The sequence below is a fragment of the Moesziomyces antarcticus genome (genome assembly GCF_000747765.1).
Source record: "Moesziomyces antarcticus DNA, scaffold: scaffold_v10015, strain JCM 10317, whole genome shotgun sequence".
Classification (NCBI taxonomy): Eukaryota; Fungi; Basidiomycota; class Ustilaginomycetes; order Ustilaginales; family Ustilaginaceae; genus Moesziomyces; species Moesziomyces antarcticus.
The window spans coordinates 288217-299593 of record NW_014638995.1 but is presented as its reverse complement, the minus strand read 5'-3'; the positions used below and the strand labels follow the sequence as shown (position 1 = coordinate 299593).

Sequence of the window (11377 nt, the reverse complement as noted above, 5' to 3'; positions counted from 1 at the left end):
GGGGGTGAAAGTGTTCTCGTGCGATGCTGCAAGGCTACCGCTAGCATCTTTGCTTATTGCTTCTGAAGAGACGCAGTTACGGCTGTGCAAGAGAGCACGGCATCAGGCCGGAATCGACACTTGAATGGCGTCGGTACTTGCTGGTTTGGACGTTGATCGCGCACAAGCTGCGGGGGACGAAGCTGAGCGTATGCAGCATCCTCCCCAACTGCAAGAGGTGAGGCGACACCGTTGTTCGACCATTGACCACATGCCAAGCGACGACACAAGTGACATCTAACTTGGATTCCACTGCCAAGGTCGATCATTACCCTGCGGCCTCACCAACGTGCGAATTTTCGCCTGTATCCTGCATGAGTTGCAATCCAATCTCGCCCTGCCACGCCGATATTGATGGCATTCTTCAGCTTCCTCCCCCCGCACTTTCTTTGGGGGCACCGCCAAAAAGAGCAAAGACAAGCCCGGCTTCCAAGATGAGTGTGTGAGACAATTCGAGGGTCGATGTGCGTGTCGCAAAGTTGGCGCGTGGTTTCCTTCCGCACATCAACGCGCAAAAGGTGTCCTGCTTACACTTTGTGATTGCTGCCTTGCAACATCGAGCCCTGCTCATCACCCTTCGCCTCCCCCAACTCCACCCATATCGTCCTGCTCAAAACCCGTCGCAACCGTTCTGTCCAACTACATGCCGCCCCTGCAGCCGCCGCTTATCCCTCGGCGCTACCCCACCATATCCACTTCTTCAACTTAAGTCTACACAACATACCCCTGCCGGAAAGAACAATGAAAATCTTACTATCTCTCTGGAACGACCTAGACGACATGCGGCGCGGTCCAGGAGAAGCTGGCAAACTCGGCCTGGTCCTGCGCGCTGAGCACCGAGTGCACGGGCGTGAGCGTGGGCTTTTCCGAGGTAAACTCGGTGTCGAACCAGCTGGTGTCGCTGGGATTCTTGAGCGTCGGGCAGAAGGGTGGCGGGACGCGCTTGTTGAACATGTCGTCCCAATTGACGTCCCGGAAGAACGGATGGCTCTTGATCTCGTCCGCGTCCGTCGGACCCGATCCCAGCCGCTTGCTCGGATCGCGCGTCAGCAACTTCTCCAGAATCGACACCGAGTCTGCAGGCATGTGCAGCGGATACAGCGGCTCGTCCTCCAGAATCGCATCAAAGATCTCGTCCTCGTCATCGCCCCGGAACGGCGCCTGGCCCAACAGCATCTCGTAGATCAGAATGCCAAACGCCCACCAGTCCACCGCACGCCCATAGCGCTGCTCGAGCAGAATCTCGGGCGCCATAAACTCGGGCGTACCACAGAAGGTCGAAGTGGTGTTGCCGTACCACATGTCCTCCTTGCACAGACCGTAGTCGGCCACCTTGATGTGTCCGTCGAGCGTGAGCATGATGTTGTCCAGCTTCAGATCGCGGTAGATGATGCCCTGCTTGTGGAAGTACTCGAGCGCCAGCAGCACCTCGGCCGCATAGAACTTGGCGCGACGCGGCGTAAACGGCTCGCGCTGGATGTGCAGCATGAGATCGCCTCCGGAAATGTACTCCATGACGAAATAGACGCGCGTCGTCGTCTGGAAGCACGAGTGCAGGCCGAGCAGGAACGGATGCCTCTCGCGCGCCGCAGCGAGGAAGACGCGCTTCTCGGACTTGGTCGATTCCACCTCGTCGTTCTCGATGATGAACTCCTTCTTGAGCACCTTGATGGCGTATAGGTGGCCCGATCGCTTCTCCTCGGCCAGCATGACTTTACCAAAGTTACCCTTACCCAGCACCGCGAGGAAGTTGAAGTCGTCGAGCCCGATCTTGCGCCGCGACGACGGCAGCATGCGAGGCGGCTGCTGAGCGGCGGCGCCAGCCGACTGCGGCACAAGGGCCGAGCCGGGTCCCTGGGACGGCGGAGGCATCTGCTGCTGCTGCTGCTGCTGCTGTGCGGGCGGCATCGCCTGCGGCTGCTGCTGCTGCTGCTTGACGGCAGCGTTGGGCACAGATGCTGAGGGCGGCAGCATGCCGTGCATCTGCTGCGACGGCGGCTGCTGCTGCGACGACGGTGATGGCTGAGCAAAGCCGGATGGAGGTTGAGGACGCGCGCCATACATATTGTTGGCCGGCGGCGGCGGCGTCTGCATGGGCGAGCCAGAGCCCGACGGCTGCGGCAGGGGGCGAGGCGGGCGCGACATGTCGGCCAGACGCGGGTCCGACGCCGAAGGCGACATGCCGTCCTGCATGCGAGGCGGCGCTGGACGGCCTCCAAAGTTGGGTCCGGCGCCCAGTCGCTGCTGTTGCTCGGTCGAGGGCGGCGGAATCCTGTTCGGCGACGCGTACGGCGCATCCTGCTTGATCGACATCTGCTGCGTCTGCTTTTCGAGCGAAGTGAAGCGTCCGTCGGGACCGGTGCCCGCAAGCGGAGGCAGCTGCGGTGGAGTCACGCGGCCGACAGGCGCACCGGCCATGGCGCCGCTGTTGGCGTTGTACGCACTGCCGGCCGAGTAAGGCTGCTGCTGCTGCTGCTGCGCATGCTGAGGAGGCGGCTGTTGGATCTGCTGCTGGGTCTTTGCGGACGACTTGACCCTATTGATGGTCTCAATGTCGCTGAGCAGCTGGTTGGCCATCTCCATGGACATGCCGCAAAAGTCGGGCACGAGGTGTGCGCAGTCGGTGTGGCAGGTGATGTCGCACTCTGAACACTTGCGCGCGTTCTTGCGGCCGAGTGGGAGGATGTAGCCGCAGTGGCAGCACCAGTTGGCACTGAGGTTGGTGATGGGCTCGAAGCGATGCGGGATGCGGTGGTTGATCTTGACCTCGTCGCGGTCGGCTTCTGCGTTGCTCTTGGAGATGCACTTTGTGACGACCTTTTGTGCGCACTTTTTGTGGCAGGCGTAGCGGCAGTCCTCGCACTGGCTGCCGGCAGCATTGAGGAGGAACTCGCCGCAGAGGGCACAGCGAAGCACCTGGTAGAACTGTCGCGAGACAAATTTGTGGCCGTTGATCTCTGCGACGTCTTCCTTGCGCTTTCGGAATGCACCCTGACGGCCGAGACGCGCGTCGTAGGGACGCTTGCGGACGTTTTGCTTGATAAAGTTGAGGTGGAGGTAGATGGCGCCTGCGGGCTCGACGGCGAACCAGGCTTCGACGCCGTCGCTGGGGCCATTGGGCACGGGAGCGCCTGCGGGGCCGTTGTATGCGCCGTCGACACCGCCGCCGGGAGCGGGACCAGCTGCGGCGTAGGGGCCGCCGCCAGCTCTGGGCTGTACACTGTCGGCGGTGACCCAACCTTCGCTGGGGCCATGGCCGTGCTGGGAGGCGTCGGGGACCTGACCGAATTTCTTCTTGCGCTGCTCCTCGACAATGTCGCTGATGCGGATCCAGAGCATGCCGACGGGGATGGGATGGGCGCTGCCGACCTTGTCATAGATGGTGACCTCGAGCTCGTTTGCATTGTCGACGGCGATCTCAAAGTCCTCCTGCCAGCGCTCGTTGCGGCTGGGATGGGTGCGTGCGCGGGGCGTATCTTCGACCTTGATGACGACGGTGGATTCGCGTACGGAGCGCGTGTTGCGGGGTACGGGGGAGTGATCGATGTCGCGTGCGCTGCGGATGGAGATCTGGAGGGTGCCGGAGAGGGGCTTGCGGAGGTTCTGCTTGCGGTTTTCGACCGATTCTGGGCTTGCGTTGTCCTCCTCTTCCTCCATGACGTGGAGCTGCTTGTATCGCTTGAGGGCCTGCTGAAGGAGGACGATTTTGGACTGGGACTCGATGCGCTTTGACTCTGCGTCGTTGCGGCTCTTGCGGTCGCCCTCTGCCTGGTAGAGCTTTGCCATCTTGTCGATGCCCTGCTTGTACTGCTTTTCGATCTGGAGTTTGAACTCGAGCTGGTGGAGCATGCGCGAGATCTTTGCGGTTGTGTGCGGGGTGTCGTCCTTGATCAAGTCGAGATTGGTGAAGTTGCGCCTTGCGCTGGTGCCCATGCGGTGCATGGCGGGCTGCCACTGTTCGGGGCCGCCGTTGGGCGAGTAGGCTGCGCCGTAGGGCCCTTGGTTGGCATACTGGGCGTACGAGCCTTCAGGGCCGGCGCTGCCGACGCCGGAGTCGGGCGCCGAGGGAAGCGGACGACCATCGTATCGGCGAGGGTTGACGGCGGGGGAGGGCGGGTTGGATCCGAGGTAGGAGGAGCTGCTGTCTGTTGGGTAAGGACGGTTGCCGCTGATGGAGCTTGCGCCTGTGCTTGTCTTGGACGAGGCGTAGCTCTGCCTGGGATCTGCGGTGGTGGAGGAGCCGGTGGGGCTGTCTGTGCGGAATCCGGGCCCGCCGCTGGCGCGACGTGATTTGAGCGAGTTGATGGACTCCTGGAGGTAGGAGATGTTGCGCTGGGCCTCGCGGATCTGGGACTCGGCCTGACGAATGACCTCGGGATTGGTGGTGGCGGCTCGAAGTGCCTGGTTGCCTTCCATGATACGACGCTGGGTCTGGATGCGAGCATAGACCTCGGCGACCTTGGAATCGGAGGGGTCCTAGAGAGGAGATGAAGAAGGTGGTGAGTTTCATCGCAACTTGGGCGAGGAGCGTGGAAGCTGTATACTTACAGCCATGGTGAAGGGTGGATCGAGGCGATCTAGATCGCGTCAGATGGGAGTGTAGACGAGAAGTGACTGGCGAGAGAGACGGGGCCAAGAGCGAAGCCGGCTTGTATGTCTATTGGATCGGTGGGATCTCAGCGTTGGTCGGGTGAGAAGGATCGAGGCGCGGTGCGGGATGGCGCGGGTGCAGTGGAAGAGCGAGGCTGTGCGTGCTGGCAGAGGCAACAACGACGAGAGCAAGGACGAAGCGAGGTGGTGGTGGTGATGGAGGTGTAGAAAGGGTGGAGGGCGGTGGTGGAGAAAGGAGAGTCGAGCGAGCGCTGCCCATCACTACCTCCGCTGCACTGCGCGTTGCTCTGAGAGAGAGAGAGTGACGCCCGACTACATTTGGCGCTGGAGAGGGGGTTGCTCCCGAGGCTGACTTCGGATCAGATGCGCTTGCTGAGACACGACACTCTCTCACTCACTCGGCCCAGCCGCTGCTGCCACTGCTGGCTGATCTGCTGCCCCCTCCCCAAATCAACACCCACACCCACAACCACCCACGGAAAAAAGCGCGAAAAAGCGCGGAAAATGCCCAAAAAAGGGCTGTGCTGTTTCGCTGTTTGGCTGTCTGGCCAGATTTGAAATGCGATCGATGCTTTTTGCTAATATTATGATTGCGCTGCCATTTCAATTCGCTCTCTCTTCCCTCTCTTTGCCTCACAGCGCCGCGGTACACCGAGCCAAGGTGCATTTGGAGACTCGCTGCTCTGCCCCTTTTCTCCCAGGGGTCATCCACATCTCACACCGCCCATAACACACACACTCTCCGCTTTTGCTTGGCTGTCCAATGCATATAGTCGACCGTCGTGATGGTGATATTTCGACGCTTGCAATGCTGCCGAGCGACGTCTTGAGTGGGGTCAGTGATCTGCTTGCAGGTGGGGCAAAGGTGGGTTGGCGTGCATGGCCCCAGCGCAATGCGGCCTTTTTTTGGCGCGTGAACGCGTCAACGGTGCGGACCCGCGCCTGAGCCTTTTGGCACAATCACACAATCTTCCCAGGGTCCAGCCTGCGGGAAAGCACGGATCAAGACCACACTCACATTCGCAGCATAGGATGAAGAGCTATTGCGAGCATTTTGGAGAAAAGGTACAAGTACACGTTGAGTGATACAGGGGCGATCCTTATCGTCCGCACGGCTAGTATGGCCAACGTCGAAGGTCTAGGATCGGGTATGTGTGGAATGAAAGAGCCGGCGATGCGATCGCAAAGCCAGCTCGAGAGAAAAGAGGGGGGGGGAGGGGGGGCAAAGAGGGAGACAAAGTGCGCGACGTCTTGAGATGCTGTTGAAGGGTCTAGAGGTCGCTGGCAGTGTCTAGCGACGAGCCATTGGGGAGGCCGCTCAGGCCTTGGGCTTGGAGGGCGTGCGCCTGTTGCGGTTGCGCGTGCCCGAAGCCGGTCCGTCGCTCTCGAGCAGCGCCTGCCTCTCGGCCTCGGCCTTCTTGAGCTTCTCGGCCTGGCGATAGATGTTGGCCGTAAAGGGCTCCTCGAAGCGCAGTGCGATCGCATACACGATCACCACCAGCACGCTCAGCAGCAGTCCAGCAGGCTTGCCGAACCACAGCGCCACGGCGACAAAGCTCATGGAGCTGCCCCAGTACATGGGGTTGGCCATCACATTGAACGGGAAGCCCGTCACCATGCTCTCCATCAGGATGCCAAAGTAGTCGCCCAGGTACGTGCCCGTCACGCCCAGTGCGTACATCGACGACAGCACAAACACGTTGCCCGACGCAAACAGCACCGCCGCCGCCGGCTTCACCCACGACTGCTGCAGCAGCGAATGCGTAGGCTGATCCTTGAGCGCCAGATTGTACAGATGGTCGCGCACGATCCCGAGCGAAAAGATCGACACGGCGAGCAGGTAGCAGCCGAGGTAGCGACGTCCGCCGAGCAGCTTGGTGATCGTCTTGCGATGGTACTCGTTCTGCGCCACAATGTTCCAGTACAGCGGGTTGAAACAGATGCTGCCCACTGCGATCCACAGCGACGGCTGCGTCAGGTCGACCACGCCCGGCACCACGTAGGCGCTCGCAGGCGACTTGTAGAAGAGTCCGGCCATCTTTGCAGGATTTTGACAGAGGGTCGAAAGAGATCACACGATGAGGGTGGGATGACAACAAGGAAGGAAGCTCAAGCAGCGCAGCAAAGCGTTCGGAAGCCTCCACGCCGCGGTGGCCGACGAAATTGCACTTCCGCACCAGCTCCGCACTCTCCGCACTGGTCTCGGATCTGCCGCACTTTCGGAATGCTGCACCGAGCTTCTTCTGGAGATGCATGTGACTGTCACACGCGTGACTGTAGAAAGAAGCCGCTCAATTGCGCCATGAGCCATCACATCGGGCCAGCCGTCAGATCTCGCCGAGTCCATCACATCTCGCCATCGTCGGCTTGCCTCCGTCTCAGCTCGATCATCACTCATCACGACTCTGCGCTCTCGTTGCGCTGCGTCTGTGTGCCGATGTGCTTGTTGCTGAGCCAGCCTCGACTGACCTTCATTTAAAGCCCCCGCCTCAGTCCTTGCTTCCTACGCCCGCCGAGACACACGCACTGCCCTGAACTATGAGCATAAGCATGGCAGCCACCACAGCCCCTGAATCTAACTGCTGGACACTCGAAAGCGAGCTAGGCGTCGCCGTTCGAGTATCGCTCTCGTCCATCGCGAGCGCAGATGAACTCTCTACCGAGCCTAAGCCAGATGAGTTCGGCCATCACCTTATCCTCACTGGCGCTGCCACTTCTTCACACTATCCTCGATTTGAGCTGAGCCACGAACACCTCTCCGCCATCGCTCGTGCTATGCTCGAACAGATCAAGTCGGTAAGCTTTCATGCTCCTCTCTTCCCTGTCTGATCCTTTGCTCGACTGACCGCTTGGTCGGATGCAGCTTCGCCATGGCTGGCTCGACATTGCAGATCTCTCCACAAGCTCTCACACGAAGCTCGAGCAGGCAGCCTTGACACTGAGACTCGTCCCAAGCACCACCTTCGAGCACGCTTCCTACCGCCACCAAACCCTCGTGCGCCTCGACTGGTCTGACTCGAGATCCGACCCACCATGGCCTCTTTCGCTGCTACTACAACAGACACCGCTCTCGACCCACTTGCGAGACGCCGTCCATCGTGCCACCTCGCGCATCATAGTCGAGACGCTTCTCACCTCTTCCTTCTCGGCCAGCCTCTTTCACCGCTGGTGGCGACAGCGCCGTGTCCAGGTAGACCCGCTCATCGTCACTATCGCCCAATCGCTCTCGACATTGGCACACAATGCCGCAGATCCAGCCAAGCTCGCCCCAGTCCTCACTCGGTTGGAAGCGATAGACTCTTCGCCTGCTACAGCGTGCTTGTCAACGCTTCTCACTCGTCTCGATCACACCGTCTTTCCCGCACACGAATCGCCGTCAGCATACAAGCGAATGGCTCACCAACGCCCCGCCAATCCAACGCCCGAGCTCGACATCGCTGACCTGCCCCACAGCGACGACGAGGCACACTGGCTACCTGTGGAAAGCCAGCAACACACTCTCGGCCAAATCGACCTCTTGAGCGTTGATCAGCACACCAATTTGGGTCTCGACATCGTCATCCTGCCCGATGAGCCAGATATCCTCGAGTTCTGAGCACCATCCCAGCCAAACACACTCTATACAATCGACATTGGTTGGTACAATTACATTATCACGCAAGCTCGGGTCCATGCCATGCGCTCATGACAGCGGCACAAAGCAGCACACCAGCAGAGACGGCAACCCGCACGGCGCAATCTTCATCTCAAACACCCCGCGCGTACGTCGCACGCTCGCCGTTCCATCCGCGTTCGGACGCACAATGTCCGCGTTCCAGTACAGCGGCGCCGTGTTTCCCACCGTCGGCACGTAACTGCCGTCTTCCGCGTGGTCGCCGCCCACCGCCAACTCGTACAGCCGGAAGAACTCGGACGCCGACGCCTCGGTCATCAGTTCGTAGCAAGACAGCTTGCCCCCCGTCATCTGGTCTCGCGACCGCCCGCACAGCTCGTGCGCCAGCTCGTTGGATGCGTACACCTCGCCAGCCTTGCGGCACACCACCATCGGCACCGGCGTAAACGGCAGCACCGATTCGGAATAGTACCGCACGTTGCCCGCCCACTCGGCCTGCAGCTGGATCATGCTCGAAGGCTGGATGTTGTCCTCGAGAGAAAACCACAGCCGCCGGATCTTGGACAACGCCGCCTCCACCGAACGAATCGACTGCTGCGACCAGTTCTGCTCCGTCATGTATCGCATCAACGACGCGTACCCCTTGCGGTACGGATACGGCGCATACACGTCACCGGGCCTCTGTCGTGTCACGGCCTCCTTGTCCTCCGTCGCGCCTTGCTGCGACCGATCGGCGCCTGCAAACACACCGGCACCATGATGGGTAGGCAGTGCATTCGGCGCTGCGTCCAAGATCGACTTGTCCTCGGCATCCGCCGGCATTCGTGCCGCGCCATGGTGCGAAGGACGCGAAGAAAGCGGCTGCTGCTGATGCACTCCTGGTCCACCTCCGACCGGCATGGCATGCCTCGGCACCCTTGGGTCGTGTGCGCCTCCAACACCTGCATCAAAATGCGGCTGCGTCGGCTGCAGTCCGGTATCTACCGGATGCGAAGCATGCGCACTCGACATGGCATGCATATGATGCTGTGGATGCGCCTGCTGGTGCGATCCAAACATGGCGTGTCCACCCACCGCCGTCGGAGGCGCTCCGTGATGTCCCGGCGCTCCTGGATGAGGCGCTCCCGGACGCGCATTGAACGAATCCGCCACATCAAAAAAGTACGTCGAGAAGAGCGAGTCGAGCTCGGCCGACGACGGCGGTTGAAAGATCGGCTGTCCCTGCAGCAGCTGCGATGGCGCGTTCCGCCCTGGAGCCGGTGCTGGGACTGGTGCTGGTGCGGCCGCGGACACAGGCATCGTAAGGGGCAGACCCGCGTACGTCGCTGCCGATTCAGGAGCAAGCGTGGACGCCATGACGTGACGTTGGGCGCTAGCCGCGTTGAAGTTCGCTTGCTCCGGCGCAGCGGCGTGGTTCATGGAGAAGGGGGGCTGATGGCCCTTTCCATCGTGCTCTGGTGGTGGGGCCGCCACGCTGGGTTTGAGTGGATGCGACTTGCGTTTTCGCTTGCTGCCCCGCTGTGCCTCCGATGCACGGTCCGGAGTCGAATCTGCGCCTTCGTTTGCATCCTCGCCGTTGGCGGACGACGCCGGCGACAAGTGTTGCGGCTTTTGTTTGCCCGAGTTGCCATTGGCATTGCCGTTGGCTTGCGCTCCCTCGTCCAGCTTGCCGTCCTGTGGCGGGTCAACACACCGATCTGCAATGCCGCGCTTGACACAGCGATGGCATGGTCGCTTCTCTTCACACACCAGATGGGAGCGACGACAATAGACGCACGCTTGTCGCAGCTTCTTGCGACGTGGCAGAAACCCTAGCGCCTCGTCCGGTGCTTCGCTTGGCGTTGCAGAAGCAGCACCGTTCTCGCCGCGCGTGCTGGATTCGGCGTGGTGCTGCGCATCGCTGTGCGCGTGGGAGCCCGATGCGACCGACGATGCGGACGGCTTGGAGTCGGGAACAGGAATGTAGTCTTCGAGCAGGTAGTTGGGGAGCACCTTGCGGTTGGTGCGTGCCGGCTCCATGGATGAAGCTCGCTCAGACGCTGCGGAGCGTCTGGTCTCGGCGTGTCACCGCTCTGACCGCCTTGCAGCTTGGTCGACGGCGGCTCGGGGGTGGGGATTCCAGCGGTCTGGGTGGAATGCGTGGGGAGCGCGCGCTGGGCCTAGCTCATCAGCGGTGTGGAGTGGAAAGCTGCATTCGAGCCGACTTCGCTCGAGCGCCCGTGCTGAAGTGGAGAAAGGATGAAGACAAGGCAGAGGACCCGAACCCGACGACGCTTTGTGCGCAGCGAGCCTGCTCCCGATGGCTGGGGATGGCTGGATGGATGGATGTTCGGAGTGGGGTGAAGAAAAGGCGGACTCCCGGCGCCGGGATGGGATGATCGGAGTGCGCAGAAGAAAGAAGAGAGGCCGCTGCTGGTCGGTTCGAAACAAAGCTCAGAATCCCACGGGCGAGGCTCGGTGCACAGGTGAGGCGGACGTGCACTGTCTCACGTGCACCCCGCGTCTGAACCAACTGCCGGACCAGCAGAACGTGGCGCCAGGCTTGTTGGACTCGCCAACACCTCGCCTACAAGTCCGGAAGTTTTGAAAGCGTTGCATCTGTTGCGGATGTTTGCCGCTTGTGCCATGCACGGTGGGCCCAAGAACAATATGGACGTCGGCAGCTCTGTGCATGCAGGTGTGCGTCGGGATCGGAAACGCGCTGTTGACCGTTCGGGATCGGATGGCTTACGAGACCAGCCTGAGGATCTAACAATATTGCGAAAAGCGTTTCGCGGCTGCTCACCGTCGGCCAGCTCTTACACACACACGCCGTCTCGCATTCATGTCACACAACGCACACAAATTATCCAAAAGAGATGTGAATGATTGAATGAAGGATGCCTTTTCGCCCCAGCTCGCGCGAGCTGCAGTAAGTGACGAGTCCGAATGAAGCTGCAGAGGGAGGAGAAGAGGCAGGGATTGTTGCGCGGCTTGCGTTGAAGCTGGGAGTTCACCTCTTAATCATGTCAGATAGCGTGCACACAATGTGAAGGCATATCCAAGAACGAAAAGGCCATATGTTCATGGTAGCAGCTACAGCGGTAGGTGGGACAGGAGAGGGGAAGCTTTAGC

The 11377-nt window shown here is 60.8% G+C and overlaps 4 protein-coding genes across 4 annotated transcripts; 1 reads left to right on the top strand and 3 right to left on the bottom strand.

Moving 5' to 3' along the window:
- Window positions 1-810: 810 nt before the first annotated feature.
- PAN0_015c5133 (protein kinase C1) lies at window positions 811-4593 on the bottom strand (the record flags this gene model as incomplete). Its single annotated transcript, XM_014799443.1, has 2 exons — window positions 811-4515; window positions 4588-4593. 2 exons carry the CDS (start codon window positions 4591-4593, stop codon window positions 811-813), a joined length of 3711 nt encoding a protein of 1236 aa, XP_014654929.1.
- Window positions 4594-5968: 1375 nt separating this feature from the next.
- On the bottom strand, window positions 5969-6688 carry PAN0_015c5132 (phosphatidylethanolamine N-methyltransferase; the record flags this gene model as incomplete). The annotated part of the gene is made up of 1 exon (XM_014799442.1): window positions 5969-6688. The coding sequence occupies one exon, from the start codon at window positions 6686-6688 to the stop codon at window positions 5969-5971; it is 720 nt and encodes a 239-aa protein (XP_014654928.1).
- Window positions 6689-7200: 512 nt separating this feature from the next.
- PAN0_015d5131 (uncharacterized protein) lies at window positions 7201-8245 on the top strand (the record flags this gene model as incomplete). The annotated part of the gene is made up of 2 exons (XM_014799441.1): window positions 7201-7446; window positions 7514-8245. 2 exons carry the CDS (start codon window positions 7201-7203, stop codon window positions 8243-8245), a joined length of 978 nt encoding a protein of 325 aa, XP_014654927.1.
- Window positions 8246-8332: 87 nt separating this feature from the next.
- PAN0_015c5130 (uncharacterized protein) lies at window positions 8333-10282 on the bottom strand (the record flags this gene model as incomplete). The annotated part of the gene is made up of 1 exon (XM_014799440.1): window positions 8333-10282. The coding sequence occupies one exon, from the start codon at window positions 10280-10282 to the stop codon at window positions 8333-8335; it is 1950 nt and encodes a 649-aa protein (XP_014654926.1).
- Window positions 10283-11377: the final 1095 nt, after the last annotated feature.